The 16,352-nt window shown below is 37.0% G+C and overlaps 1 protein-coding gene across 1 annotated transcript in view; it reads left to right on the top strand.

Annotated features, from left to right (window-relative positions):
• Window positions 1-14,910, top strand: part of LOC144961759 (exosome complex exonuclease RRP44-like) — a 37,676-nt gene extending 22,766 nt beyond the window's left edge. Inside the window, exons 9-12 of the mRNA XM_078894847.1 lie at window positions 5,635-5,725; window positions 6,574-6,651; window positions 8,101-8,262; window positions 13,301-14,910. Of these exons, the coding sequence (XP_078750973.1) occupies window positions 5,635-5,725; window positions 6,574-6,651; window positions 8,101-8,262; window positions 13,301-13,375 (406 nt within the window). The 3' untranslated portion in view covers window positions 13,376-14,910. The remainder of the gene's footprint in view (window positions 1-5,634; window positions 5,726-6,573; window positions 6,652-8,100; window positions 8,263-13,300) is intronic.
• The last annotated feature ends 1,442 nt before the right edge of the window (window positions 14,911-16,352 follow it).

The following is a 16,352-nucleotide window of genomic DNA, read 5'->3' as shown; positions in this document are numbered from 1 at the left end:
GGCTTCCTTGAGTTCCTTTTTTTGTTTTCTGCATTCTTTTTTAACTCTTTTCTTCAGTTCTTTTTCTATTGTGTTGTCACTAATTTTTTTGAACTGCTCCATGGATAGGTCTGCAGCTTGTTGTGGACTGACAAGTTCTCCTCCTTTTTCCAAAGCGGGAGGGGCGTAGTGATTCAGTTCTCTATTTAGGGCTTTTGTAAGTTTCCAAAGTTTAATTCCATCTTTTTCGAAGTTAAGGCTATGCGTTTTTTCTTTCCATGCCATTTTGGATGTCGTTGCCATTTCTTTTTTAAAGGTAGCTTCTGCCTCTTTATATGCTGCAATATTGTCATCACATGGGTCTGCTTCAGCCTTTTCTCTTGTTTCCGATACTTCATTACTTAACTGATTAAGATCGTCTGTCCAGAGTGGTATATAATTTTTCCTTGCTCCCCTTGGGATACTTTCATTGCTGCTTTTAGGATGGCCTTTGTCAGTTCTTTTGAACTTTTGTTGACATTCTCGGTTTTACAGTTTATGTTTTTGCAGTGGCTGTCTGTAAGTTGTTCAAAGCTTTCCCATTTTGCTCTTTTGTACTCGTAGTTCCATCTTGGGATAGTTTGTGTTTTGTTTTCATTTTGATGATTGATGTTTGTGATGATTGGCCTATGGTCGCTACCACCCAGTTGGGGCTGTACTGTTCTACTTATCGTTTTTGCTATATCATCTGTGGCAAACGTAAGATCTGGGGTAGATGTGGTTTTCCACGCTCTTTAGAAATATGTGTCCTCATCTTCATCGTCATACAATAGCTGAAGTTTTGTTTCAATTTGCCAGTTTTCTACTGTTTCACCACGTTTGTCCATATCTCCATATCCCCAGCTTTGAGAGTGACTGTTAAAGTCCCCTAGTACCAGACATCTTTCTTCCTGGATTTTCATTTTGTCTAAATGAAGCTCTTTGTTTGGTGGGCAATAGCAATTAAAAATCAGGAGTTCTTTCTTTCCGATACATACTTTAATTTGCTGTATTTCTGATTGCTCTTGTGTATCAATTTTTATGCCTGCGGTGGGGTAGTCGTTTTTTACTAATGTCATCACGCCTCCTTTGTGATCCTTTCTATCATGCCTTATTACCTGGTACCCTCTGATGGCAAATCTCATGTTGTCCGTGAGGTGAGTTTCTTGAATTCAGGCAATTTTGATGTCCTGCTCTTTGAGTCTCTTTTCAAGGGCTATTTTATTCTTCGCAACGCTCTCAGTATTCCATTGAAGGATTTTAATTGTGTTTGGTGTTCCAGTCGCATGTAACCTTGATCCTCCTCCCCTGGTTCCGCAAGATGAAGTCAAGGTACCACCAGATCGCTTGGGTGGGCCATTGAGGCCCGCACTAGGCCCGTCCGGCGGGATTCCACGGGCTTCGCACCACATCGGATTTGATTATTGTGACGTGTCATATTGGGATTTAAGCATGCAGTGGCAGTTTCCAGTTTCCTGTGATATTTGCGCCTTCCGGCCCCGCCGCTCTGTCTTTGGCGTGCTGTTTTTCAGGATTTGCTTCCTTAGCCTTTGACCATCCAAGGTCTGTCCACAAGGCAGTGGCGGTTTTGCTTCAGAGTGTCCTTCTCCTAGATCAATTGCGGTCACCAGTTAGCGAACTCGATCTGTCTGGCTTTTTGTTCGGAGCGTCCTTCTCTTAGATGGATTGCGGTCCCCCGTTTACGAACTCCATCTGTCCGGGTTTTTGCTCAGAGTGTCCTTCTCTTAGATGGATGTCGGTCCCCAGATGACGAGCTCCATCTACCCGCGGTCAGATGGTCTAAGTTGGGAATCCGGAAGGATGTCCTGTAGAGAGTCAGTCCCTTTTCACCCCTCCCCCACGTCGCGGACAACACCCACACCCAAGGGTGTGGACTAGGGGAAGCTGAACTCGACGGTTGATTTCCTCCCTTCTTCCTTCCTTGTTGACGATGCTGACCGTTGTAGATCATTCTTGGTCTGGCCTCTCACTTACGATCATCGAGACACGCAAGCCCTCCGACCGCGATAAGGTCATATGATCCACCATATGCTCAACTGGATACCAAACTACCTAAAAACAAGAAAGGCATGAGTAACAACACAAGGTCACAAAAGTAGAGAAGCAAAACTAAAACATGGAGTCCCACAAGGTGGAGTACTATCACCTACACTATTTCTTCTCTATGTAAATGAGATAAGAGAAACACTATGTCGAGGAGTGAAAATGTCGATGTACGCAGATGACCTAGCTCTGATTAACTCTGACCAAAACTTAATCAAGGCTCAACACAGGATGCAAATCACACTGAATAATATCAAAGAATGGACTGACAACTGGGCGATGAAAATAAATGCAGTGAGGACAAAGTTCACAATATTTAGCCTCTCCCCAAAAGATGAAAAAGCAAAGCTACATATTGAAGACCATGAATTGGAAAAAGACGACGCACCAAAATACCTAGGAGTCCATTTTGACCCAAGACTAACATGGAAAAATCAAATCAGCAACAGTCAGAAAGTTGGGGTAAAACGAACACAACTCTTGAAAAAAACTAGCTGGAACAACTTGGGGAGCTAGCTCCGATATACTGAAACAAACTTACACAGGATATGTGAGACCAGCTCTAGAATACGGGATATCTGCATGGGGAAACTGCGCCAAAACTCAAATGGAAAAACTGGACAAAGTGCAAAACAGCAACATGAGGATAATAAGTGGAGGAATGAAATCGACACCGATACATGCAATGGAAACCATAACAGGACTTACATCTCTATCAGAAAGAAGGGAATCAAAAATTTTGAATACACAGACGTGAAAGCAATGACAGATCAGCCTCTTCACGCTAGAGCGCAACAAAAGAAAACTAGGCGGCTGAAAAGATCACGCTTTATTGAAAGAGCCCAGCAAATTGAAAAAGATCACGAACTTGACGAAATAATGACCCAAAAATGCAAAGCAAATATCAGAGTACCAATTTGGAAAAGGCAAAATCACTTGAAAATCAAGACTTCCGTTGATGACATTTCACCAAAACAAAAACACGGCGAAGAAATCAAGAAGTCTGTACAGAAGTGCATTGATCAAAACTACCCTGAAAAAAATGGACAAGAATCTATACAGATGGTTCATGCAATAAAGAACACACGTGCGGGGACCTGGGAGTGCACATCGACTACACAAATGGTCAACAGAAGGAGATCAGCAAACCGACTGATACTCGCACTTCAATCTACAAGTCAGAGGCAGATGCAATCCATGAAGCTGTTAAGCAAATCCTCTCAAAAAATGAAAAACCAAGATACATAGTGATTTTAACAGATGCTAAGAAAATTCTGGAGGATATAATGATGTCCTTTGCGGATGATATAGACGCCTTGGTGGAAGACCTTGAAGCTAAGCAAGTTTACCAACATTGTACTGCAGTGGATTCCAGGACACTGTGGGATACTTGGAAATCAGATCGCTGACCAACTGGCAAAGGCAGGCAGTCGCATGCAGCAACCCTCCCCAACGTACTCAACAGGAGAAATTAACAAAATGGCCAAATTTATCCAGTCTCAGAGATGGAGAGAGAAGCACCCAGAATACAACATGAATGACCCAATCAAGGTGCTCGACAGAAAGGAACAGGTCATCATCTTCAGACTGAGAACTGGGCACAACCAGTTAAAGGAACATATGTGGGGGATGTCCAGAGCAGGTGCCTCTGGACAATGTGACTGCGGACTTGAAAATGAAAATGGACATCATGTCCTAATGGAATGTCCAAGGTACAACCAGTTGAGAAGAAACTTCTGGCCTGACCCAACCCCATACTCAAAGAAGCTATACGGCAATGAGGACGAGCTCAGGACCTGTGGGCTTCATTCACCAGACCGGACTGACCATGTGACGTGACGGGAACGAAGAAGAAGAATTATTACTGTTTTTCCAGAATATTATTATGAAGTTTTAACAGGAATGTTTTACATTTTGTCAATGATATAATAATCTATTAAAATACTAATAGCATATTTTATTTCTTGCATTGTAGTTGGTACATACCAGAAATTATGTTTTACTGTGCACCCCGCTCCCCCTCCCTCCCCCTAAAAAGAAAATGAAAAGACAAATTAACTGTTTCTTTTAATCTGTCATCATCATTCGCCACATATCATACGAGGGCTCTTTCATAATTAACCGAAAAATGCCTGTAAACTACGCGTTTTTTATGCTATCAACAAAATTCTTGCACGTGTTCATACCTTGACTCGTCCTTCATTTCTCTACGTAACAGCCAAGTCTGTCGACACACTTCTGCCAACGCCGCACGATGGAATAGATACCCTCTCGGAAGAAATTTCCGTCAAGGTTTTGTAGCCATTTCCGCACATGGTCAACAAGCTCTTCATCGACATCAAAGCGCTTTCCTGCCAGCTCACGTTTCAGTGGCCCAAATCAGATGGTGCGAGGTCTGGACTGTGTGGTGGGTGTGGCAAAATCTCCCATCCATATTTCTTTCGCCAACCTTGCGTCACTCGTGCTGTGTGGGGTGTAGCGTTGTCGTGTTGCAAAATGACCCCGTTGGTCAACTGCCCTGGGCGCTTTCTGCGAATGGCCTCCCTAAGCTTGTCAAGAGTTTGACAGTACCTTGCAGCATTGATTGTTTCTCCAGGTTGTAAGGTTTCGAACAATATAACACCACGACTGTCCCAGAAAACAGTTCCCATTATTTTCTTTGCTGACCGCATGACTTTGAATTTCTTCACGACAGGTGAGGATGGATGTTTCCATGTCATCGAATCTTGCTTTGTTTATGGGGTGCAATGGTGCAACCAAGTCTCATCACCGGTGACTATGCTGTCAAGAAAAGTCACATCGTACCCTAGAAAGTCTCCGCCGGCGTTGGCAGTATGCCCGTGAACCCTGCGTGAGCTCTTGCTTCTTCTCAAAAGTTCCCTGCAGATGTCCAATCTTTGTTCTTTATGATTGTCTGTCAATTGCTTAGGAACCCATCTTGCGCTCACTTTTCTGTAGCCAAGTTCATCAAATACAATTCTATGAGCAGAAGTTTCCGAAATTTCAAGACTGCTTGCGATTTCATGAAGTTTCAACCTCCTGTCTTGACGAATAAGCTCATCAACTCTCTTCACATTGTCTTCTGACGTCGCAGTTATCGAACGCCCTCTCCCTTCCCTGTCTGTCAAGTCGGAATGGCCGGCTTCAAACAAATTACACCAGTGATAGACTTGTATACGGCTTATAACATGCTCACCATATACACTCTGAAGTTCTTTATGAATTTCGGTAGGATTCAGACTTTTGGCGTTCAAAAAACGTATGACAGCTCTGATTTCCTCCTTTGACCAAGTTTCAAGGTGGGCCGCCATCTTTAAAATCGTCTAGAAATTCATTGTGCAAAATGATGCACTTCATAATTTCTGGGAATATCCGTAAGGAAATAAGAAATATCATGTCTTTTACAGAATTAAAAAATCTCCACTGGTTGCTGAGCAATGGGCATTTTTCGGTTATTTCTGAAAGAGCCCTCGTATTATTGAAAGGGTATATTTCGATGAAGACAAGACTGTTGTATTTTGCTTTGTTTTTTTTTTTAATTCTTTTTTTTTGTGATTGTTTTTTATTTCCCAGATACTCAGATATCATAGTCCATAGATTGCTGGCCATTTGTATTGGAGCGGATGTCTCATATCCTGATCTTCTTGATAAATCAAAAATACAGGTAGCCTTGGATGGAAGAAAAATAATTCGATCCTTTCACATGAGAACTTGGATTTTTATGTGATTTAAAAAATGAACTTTATTATTATTATATTTTGTTGTTGTTTTTTGTTTGCATGTTTTTTTGATGTTTTTTTTTGGGGGTGGAGGGGTTGTTTTTGTTTTTAATTTAATTTTTTAAATTTCTGATTACAAGGATTTCATTGAAATGAATTGAATGCTCATCAGAAATATTAAAATATAGAAAAACTCTATTAGTTTTATTCCTTTTTCTGTAACAGTTTGAATTTTATTAATAATAAGAGGAAAATAAGGCCAATTCTAAAGATTTTTCTACTTTTCATAATTGGATAGTCTTTCAACCCCCCCGCCCCCATGGTGCACTGGGAGATCTGTTGCTGAGACTTTTAGCCCCAAATATTTCTATTTCCAGGTTGCTTTCTGTCCTTGTCGGGATCCTGATAAATCAGTTGGTAGAGCACTTGCTTCACAATCAAAGGGACTGAGATTGATCCCGGGTGCAGTCAAGGTTTTTTTCTGACCCCTCTGTCCACCCAGCAGTGATTTGGTAGCTTGGGTCTGTTAGATCTGGTGAAAAGTACTTTGGGATAGTCTAGTCTCCTGTCCAAAGGGTAGCAATCAATTGCTGTTGTCTGTTTCACGCTCTGGCTCCATAGCCTAGTGGCTCTGAATGACAACTTCACCTTTCTGTCCTTGTCTTGGAATTAAATTACTTAGTTTAGACCTGGCCCTTGACTTAGAGGGAAGTAATCTAGATACATGCCGTTCAGTCTTGTGTTATTGAGTATACATTTAAAATACGAACGTTACATATTTTTTTCTATTTAGACCATTTCTAACAACCTGAACTACAGACATAAAATGGCTCAACATGCTGAGAAGGCTTCTGTTAATCTAAACACTCATGTAAGTTATTATTAGATAAAGATCTGAACAAGTGTGTATGAAAGGTGCCAGAGAAAAATACAAGAAAAAACCATCAACAAGTGTGTATGAAAGATGCCAGACAAAGCAAGAATGAAAAGTACAATTAAAAAAACATCCCAAAATAATCAGTTGACCTCGACTGAGGATCGGACAGCAGACATTCTGATTACCGGTCAGACGTGTTACCATCGTAATGGTAGCACATCTTGCCAGTACTCAGAAAGTCTGAGGTTCGATCCCCAATCAAGGTCGACTGATTTTTTGGATGTTTTTTTCTTTCTTGTATTTTTCATTCTTGCTTTGTCTGGCATCTTTCATACACACTTGTCCAGATCTTTATCTTACACCGATACCTGCTCCTTAATTTTTTAATTTGATATTTTCAATACTGTATTATTAATCAAGTAAACTCGTAAGGAAATTAATAGAAAAAGATACCACCTAGTTCTGTTTTAATTCATATTAAATCCATATTTTGTAATAAATTTGACAGTTGTCACAAAATGTTTACATTGTTTTAGGTTTATCAGAATACATTGTATTAATGTATCCATCTCATGAATTATGCTTATCGATAGTTAAGAATGTGAATTTATATTTCATCCACATTTCACTCGTACAGATGTTTTCATTTCAAAAAATCATGCACAAAATTTAGCTTAATCAGTCAGTTATAATAAAGAATAAAATTAGCAATTGACAGGAAAGGAATTTTTTCAACTCAAGAATCATTCCTGTATTTTTTTAATAGATATTTTAAATTATTTACTCATATATCTAATTCTAGTTTGAATATCTTAGTAGATATATTTATTCTAAAGCATTTTGAAAATATGCTTTTAGAGAAGGGTTGAAATTTTATTTTATTTCAAGGTAAATACTGTTTCTTTTCTCTTGAAATTAACTTGTTTTTAAATGAAAGTATTGAATATTTAGAAGGTTGTTTGTGTCAGGTCTGTTTCATAATTTGTTTACACGGCAATCACATGAAAAACGACACTTATAAGTCGGAATGAAATAGGATGGTAATCATTGAATGAATTTAAAAGAGATTGAGCACACTAGTTTGTGTTGTATGTCTTATCTATAGCTTTATTTTCAACCAAATTCAATTTTAAAAAATTGTTTTGGGGAAAAGTATATTTAAATATTTTTGTGCTACTTTGTGTATGTCTTCTTGGTGATATAAACCAGGATTTTATTTTTCTGAACAATACTTTACACACTGATTAATTTAATATATTTTAAGATATTTCATTCATCAAAATTCAATATTTATTTTTTTTGGGAGTGGTCTGTTTAAATACTTTTGTGCAACAGTAAGCATGTCCTCTAGGTGATTTTTAAACCAGGATTATTTTTTTTATTTTTTTCTGAACAATACTTCTTAACACACTGATAAATCTAATATTTTTTCAAATATTTAAGCTCTTTTTCAAGAACCGTATCGAAGACGAAGATGGCACAGTTTTGTTTGTGAGAAAGAATGCATTGCAGGTCCTCATACCCAAATATGGCTTGGAAGGCACTGTGTTCCTCAATAGTGCTGGTGGCTCCCAATCCTCGGTCCTGTTTCATTATGACGAAGAGGTGATATAGCTTAGCACATTTAACATCAAAGATCTGAAAAAGTTTGTTTGAAACAGTGCCAGACAAAGCAAGAAAGAAAAATACAAGAAAAAAAAAACATCCCAAAAAATCAGCCTGCCTCTTCAAGGAAGACTGAGATTTTGGGATTCTTTTTTTTCTTGTATTTTTCTTTCTTGCTTTGTCTGGCACTGTTTTAAACACACTTATTTTCACATTTCTATCTTACACTAGTGCCTGTTCCCTAATTTGTCACATTTAACATTGGGTGCTTGTGTGGATCAACTCTTTGTGTTTATATTTATTCTTTTGGTTTGATGTATTATTTATGTAGGTACGGAAAACCCAAATTTAGATTATATAATTGTTTTCTTTAAGTTGCATTCAATAGGTAGAACTTTTTTTCCTGATAAAAATGGTACAAAAATTATTTAAATCGCTTAAAAATTTTTAAAAAGATATGGTATTTCGAAATTTCTAGAAAATCCCCCAAATTCGGGATGCTTTGAAAGCAACCTTTTGTCCATTTTCAAAATGCCATATTTTCATAAATAATAAAGCCAGATTTCTGAAACTTACTGACAATACACATCTTTTTATAAACAATACGTGTATTTTTTTTTCTTGAGCTCAACTCTAAGTAACATAGAAATAATTTTCCCCCAAATTACCAGATAAAGCCAAAATTGTCAATTTCAACGCAGAGTTACAAAATATCAACGATCGTGCCTCTTGCCTGAGCTGACGTATGAGTAAAGTGAATGCGGCAAATGTTCTAGTAGCTAGTTGTAGTTGTAGTTTCATCTTTTCAGTTGGCTGGTGAGTGCAAAGCTATAAATCTTGCTTTCGTATAGGTACATCATTTTAAAACCCTGATCTAAAATTTTCTTTCGATAACAGAATCGTCCAAATTTTCTAATTGTTCTTAATATTTTTATCAATTAAAAGTTTTAACTTAACTTTTCAAATTAAAAAAAAATCTTTAAAATGCGAATCTAGTATCGAATGAAAGCTTCTTCAATTTTCTTTACGATGCTGCCATTGGCGTTTCTATAAATATTGCTGACGCGATCAGCCGAGTGGAGAGAAAAGACAACTGTCAGTTACGGTATTGGAGTAGCAGAGCGCCGGATCCACAACCGGTGTTTACTCCTCGTCTTCAACTAAGAGCTATGAAATAACGGCAAATCCTATGAAAAAAACATAAACATTTTTTAAAAGATGAAGATTTGAGATTTGATTTGAAAATACCAAACATGTTTTATTTGACAGACTAACAATGAGAACTAGAGAGTGATGATTTGAGTTGAAATTCTCTGTCTGCAATAAAGCCATAACTCGATAAGAGGGTTTGCCGTATCTAATTTATGAGTTAAGCATTTTAAAAAGAAAAAGTAGTGAAAAGTTTCGAAAGGCTTTATCTCTTAGTAGAAGGTCTTTTTAAAAAGTCAATGATTTATCCCTTCAGGTGTAATTTGTAATTTACAGCACAGTCTATATTCCTCGTCCTTGCTTGATGCAAGTATTGAAGACGAGGAATCAGTGAAGACTAGGATTGTGTGAAATTTGTACATTGAAAATAGGGAAATTATAAATTTCAGATTTGTATGAGTAATTTGTGAAAACAAAGAGTAAGAGGAATAGGAATGCATACTGCACTGGACTTTTTACTAAATTCTTCTTCTTCCTTTTCTTCTTCTTCTTCTTCTTCTTCTTCTTCTTCTTCTTCTTCTTCTTCTTCTTCTTCTTCTTCTTCTTCTTCTTGCGGGTGGTTGAATGGGAGCATCACCCTTGAATCATATACCTATGATGTTCGCATGAGTGTACGATCCGATAGTGATGTCGCTTCTTCTTCTCTTTACTAGCCTATCCTGCTTCTTTGGTTTGTGATTGTATTTTGACAGGGGATATTTTTTTTTCTGTAAATCTTCTGCCTGTTTGTTCTTGGTTATTTATAATTTAGCTTATGATATCTTTAGGTTATGATTTTGATTTACATTTGTACTATTTTTGTTAGATTGCTTGTTTTTTTGTTTCAGCGGTCTCTCATATAACCTCAATTGTGTTGGAAGAGACAAACAAACAAACAAAAAATCTTCTTCTTCTTCTTCTTCTTCTTCTTCTTCTTTCTTCTTCTTCTTCTTCTTTCTTTCTCTTTCTTCTTCTTCTTCTTTATTATTTTTATTATTATTATTATTATTATTATTATTATTATTATTATTATTATTATTATTATTATTATTATTATTATTATTATTATTATTATTATTATTATTATTATTATTATTATTATTATTATTTATTATTATTATTATTATTATTATTATATTATTATTAATTATTATTATATTATTATATTATCATTATCATTATTACGAGGTATTTCGAAATGACAAAAAACTACCTAGCAGAAGATGAAGGAAGTGAAAATGAGACCAGGCGACCGGGAGGTGGAGTATTCATACTCGTTGATAGAAAGCTAAGGCTGTGAGCAAACAAAGTTGAAAACTGAATGTGAAATAATTTGGGTAAGCGTTAAAATCCAAGGCCATAAAGACATCCTTGTTGGATCGTTCTACATACCCCATCGAAACGAAACTGACATCGTAAAACTGCAAAAATCGCTTGAAATAATCAACTCAGAAAAAAATCAAAACCAAATGATTCTAACATGAGACTTTAACTGTCCTGATATAAACTGGGACGGTTCAAAAACGTTATCTGTCTTCCCACAACGTGCAATACAACAAAGCCTCATCGACATTACAGCAGGAACGCACCTCACACAAATTCACGAAGAATGCACACGCGGTGACTATTTTAGATCTTGTTTTCGTATCCAATCCATCACTGATCCATTCAACATCACAACCAGGAATATCAGATCATGCCTGCGTTGTTACTTAAACTACACTAAATCCCAATTATATGAACCAACCCCCAAAACACGATACCTTTTCAAAAAGGCCAACTGGGCCGCACTACGAAAAGAAATCGAGCGACTGTCTTCAGAGATCACAGAACAGCACAAAAGCAGTATGGATGTAAATGAAATGTAGAGCCATTTTCACCCCTGCCAACTCAGTGCAATCAAGGAGTCAATTCCCCAAAAAGTACATAAAAATACAAGTACGCCACCGTGGATGATTAGGAAAATACAAGCACTACTAAGACGCAATGCAAAAGCCTTCGAGCAGGCTAAACTGAGCCGAACCTGGGACACATACAAATCTTTGCAGCGTCAAAGTAGGCGTGAAATAAGGCAAGCAGAATGGACGCACATTAACAATGTTATAGAAAAAGGACTTGAAACAAACAAAACCAAGCCATTTTGGAACTACATAAAAAGCAAGAAAAACGATTCTATTGGTGTAGCCCCATTGAAAGAACATGAAAGGAACGATCCTCTTGGATCAATTTGAATTTGTCTTTACCCCCTACGATCCACACGATGCAACCACCCCACCGACATCACAGAGGTGTGACCAATCTCTTAATAATATCAACATAAACATCTCAGGAGTTGAAACGTTGCTGAAAAACGTCGACCCATCTAAGGCGTCAGGTCCAGATAACATCCGCAACACAGTACTAAGGAGTGTGCTGAGAGTTTGGCCCCCTCATTATGCATAATTTTCCAAAAATCGGTCGGCGCCGGGATGCCCCCTAATGACTGGCTGAAGGCAAACATCGCACTTGTATTAAAAAAGGCAACAAAAATAAAGCAGAGATTACCGTCCAATCTCACTGACGTCTGTAATATCCAAACTATTAGAGCATATAACCTGTAAGAACATGATGAACCACTTTGAGAACAATGACATCCTAACTGACCTGAATCACGGGTTTCGCAAAGGATACTCATATGAAAGCCAACTCCTAATAACTGTAAACGACTCCAGAGTGCCAACACTCAGGCAGACATCGGCATCCTCGACTTTTCCAAAGCATTTGATATTGTGCCCCACCAAAAACTCCTACAGAAACTAGAAAATTACGGAATACGTGGCTCTCTACACACATGGCTTTGTAATTTCCTCACAAACGTACCATGAAAGTAGTCCTAGACGGCACGTCATCGAATGAATTTCCACTCACATCAGGAGTACCACAGGGAACGGTGCTAGGACCCATACAATTTCTTTGTTTCATCAATGACCTACCTCTACGAGTAAAATCTCAGATTAGGCTATTCGCCGATGACTGTCTAATATACAGACCAATAAAATCTGAAAACAATCAAAAATTGCTACAAGAGGACTTGAATACTCTCGAACAGTGATTGGGGTGGCATCGCATATCAAAAGTGACCCAAGGCAAGGCCAGTGGTGTCCTTGGACGAATAGATGTTGGTAGGAATTGGAAAAAAAAAAGAAAAAAATCAATTCATAACTCACTCTCTCTGTCTCTCTTTTTCACGTTTTGTTTTTAGAGGTCATCTTGTCATAGAAAGATAAAATATTACAATAAGCAAGGGTGACGATCGACTGAAAGCAATTGTTCAAATTATTTTCAATTTACTATTGTTCTTTTGTTTAGATTATAGGTTATATTTTGCAAGTTGTTAGATATTTATGAGTCTAATTTATAAACTGCATAACCACTAGGTTGCAGTAAAATAGCCTTTGGGCCAAAAAATTATTTTCTCTTGATGTAGATAGCAGTTTGGTTAAGGACAATTCATAAGATGTAATGAAATGTTTGTATTTCGGCTTGAGTTTGCCAAATGGAATGATACAATTTCCTCCTTTTTGACAAATTGCCATTATCATCACTGATGAGGCAAAAATATCTTTGGTCCATGAAATATCAGGCATTGAAACAAAGTTACAGAGATCTTGGTTTGATTTTGCAAGGATATTGGATATATAATGTCAATGCCAGATCATGTGAAACGAATGAAGGGGAAAATGTTCAAAATTTGCAAGATAGGTGCATGCACTCTGCACATTATTTCAGTGGATTTGAAAGGAAAATAAATTCCATTACATTTTAATTTATTTTCTTGGTTTATCTCCCCCCCCCCCTATCTTTTCCTTAGATTCCTGGATTCAGTGTCCCATCCGTTAGTATTGAAAACGGAAAAAACGCACACAGATGCTCCTACAAATGCTAAATAAAGTGGAAAGCCTCCCGAAAAAAAATGAAACATTAAAGAATTATCTCGTATTGTTGAATACAGTTGGTTGTTTTCAGAGATGAGCAGTTTGAATTTGAATTTCTTCCTTTTTTTTCTCAATACTTTTTATAAAATATTTATTGAAAATGTTTTATTTACTATTTTATCCATGCCTCTTCCTCAGGGGCAACATTTGGAGAGTATTTAACTGTTATGTTAAGCTCGTTCATGTCACCCAAACTTAGAATATTTGTGTAATATTAATATCATAAAAAATATTTACTCAACCAAAATGTTTTTAAAAGATTTCAAGAAATTTTTTACGAAATGTTGTTCAATAATTATGTTATTGAATTAAGAAAACAAAAAGAAAATCTCATTACATGAAGATAAAATTTACTTCCCTATTCCATATTGAAATTTCTCTTTATCCTTCTTTGCCATGAATGAAAAGATGTTAAGATACCAAGAGCTGTAACTGTTGCTTTAGTTTTATTACTCTTTGTATGTCTAATGACAAACCTTCCACCGCAGTGTGTTCATTTAATCATATTCTGCTGAATGGGCATTATATCACATTTATGGGTGAAGATACTCATACACACTGGGTGGGGTTCCTGACCTCCCATAGTGGGCAGGGGGTGCATACTGTGTCTTCTATCCCCTTATGTCTGTTTTCCAACATGCTTTCTGTCTTTGTCTTGGAATGAGATTACTTGGTTTTGTCCTGGACCTGGCCGGAGTCCTGGCTGGGAGGAAAACAGTCAAATGCATTGTTATTGTTTTGGGAGATGATATTTTTTTCCTTGTAAATCATCTCTCTGTTAAGTATTATTATATTTGTTATTTTAAATGTATAATGTAAGCATTTGAGTGTGTTCCTCTTTGATGGATCTTGTGCTTGTGTCCGGATGAGACTTATAGGTGATCTCAAACTAAATACATTGGTGGTATGCTCTTGGAATCTACATCTGATCCCTATTTGTTCCCAGTTCCCCTTTGTCTTTCTTTCTCTTGGCTGCTTAAATTGTAATTCTAGAACTTTTTACTATCCCATTTTCTTCCTTTTTACTGGCGCTGATATAACCTAAATGTGTTGCAAGCGCCTTAAAAACAAAAACAAAAACAATACTCGTACACTGATCTGTATGAAAACGGGTTACCTAACAATGCTATTGATCGCGTGTTTGCTTTTATGCATATGTTGGATGTTTACACACAAAGAAATATGGACAATAAATCTATAATTCATGGATGTATCGAATAGAATACCATACTTCAGAAGTTTTTGAGAATTTTGTCCTGTGCTGTATGAATGAACGTAATTACAAAAAGTTGTAATTTAAGTAAATGAACATAATATATGCAAGTTGCTCATTTCTGAAAACAACTATACATATGTTTTAATAAGTACAATTTTACAATTCACTTTGAGTATCAGTATGGGTGAAGGAATTGTCGATTAAATTGTAAGTGAATTATCATTTGTTATTCATAAGTGAGAGTTTGCAAAATAAAAGTTTTTACTTAGTCATTGCATTTGAGTTTCTTGTTATAAAAATGTGTTTTACTTTAATGAAGGTTGCAGTAGATCTCGTGAACTTATAAATTATATTGATTGCTGAACATGGAGGGGGGAATTTAATGCTCTTCAACAGTCGTGACGTCACTTCCCTTGTAATGACGCATAGTAGCATACTCTGGGTGGGGTTCCTGACCTCCCATAGTGGGCAGGGGGGTACATACTGTGTCTTCTATCCCCTTATAACTGTTTTCCAACATGCTTTCTGTCTTTGTCTTGGAATGAGATTACTTGGTTTTATCCTGGCCCTGGCCGGAGTCCTAGCTGGGAGGGAAACAGTCAAATGCATGGTTATTGTTTTGGGAGATGTTTTTTTCCTTGTAAATCATCTCTCTGTTATGTATTATTATAATTGTTATTTTCAATGTATAATGTAAGCATTTGAGTGTATTCCTCTTTGTTGGATTTTGTGCTTGTGTCCGGATGAGACTTATAGGTGATCTCAAACTAAGTACATTGGTGGTATGCTCTTGGAATCTACATCTGATCCCTATTTGTTCCTATTTCCCCTACGTCTTACTTTTTTCTTGGGTGCTTTAATTGTAATTCTATAACTTTTTACTATCCTATTTTCTTCCTTTTTACTGGGGCTGATATAACCGAAATGTGTTGGAAGCGCCGTAAAACCCTTAAAAACAAAAACAAACAATAGTAGCATACTAACTGGTTCTAAACTATCAGAACAATGGTGGATGCCGTTATGAAATACTTCTCAAACGGGCATGAAAGTGTATCCGGAGGAGAAAAACATTTTAAATCTGATCATGTTTTGACTTTTATACATTCTGATCGCATGAAATGTTAAAAAGTTCTAGATCTAGCCAGCATGAAGAATAAAAAATTCCAATTTTCCTTGTTTAGAACCAACCTGCTGGTTGCTGGGCGGATGTGACATCAGACTATTCAATTCTATTCCCCTTTGGGATCCCAGGGGCAAGTTGATTCTTCATGGATCCACAGCCTTGCTCTCACTTTCCTTCCCAATATTATTAATCATTAAAGGCATCAGGGTTGCCAGTTTGGTTCAATTAATTTTGACGAATTGGAAAATTTGATAGGCATATCGGTTTCTTTTATGAGACAAATTTAAACTTATTACGCAATAAATGCAGATTTTCATCCCTATACTGGTAAATTAAGGCGACGTGTTCATTTAATCAAACACTTAGTATTAGTGGGATAAACAATTTATATATTTCTATCTATAGACTACAGTGCAGAACGGAAATTTAGCATGAGTTGGGACGAGGCCTATTATTTTGAGATTTCCATGTTGAATATTTTACTAAGAATATTTGTGGTCTGGTGGTATGACACTCGCTTTCAGAGTGGAAGGTCCTGGATTCGAGCCTCACTCGGCGCATAGTTGAGTCCTTGGAAAAGGCTCTTTAC

This window comes from Berghia stephanieae, unplaced genomic scaffold (assembly GCF_034508935.2).
Source record: "Berghia stephanieae isolate SIO BIC M18660-M18661 unplaced genomic scaffold, UCSD_Bste_1.3 scaffold4, whole genome shotgun sequence".
In the NCBI taxonomy this organism is placed as follows: Eukaryota; Metazoa; Mollusca; class Gastropoda; order Nudibranchia; family Aeolidiidae; genus Berghia; species Berghia stephanieae.
The sequence above is the reverse complement of the archived record's forward strand: the minus strand, read 5'-3'. Positions and strand labels throughout refer to the sequence as shown.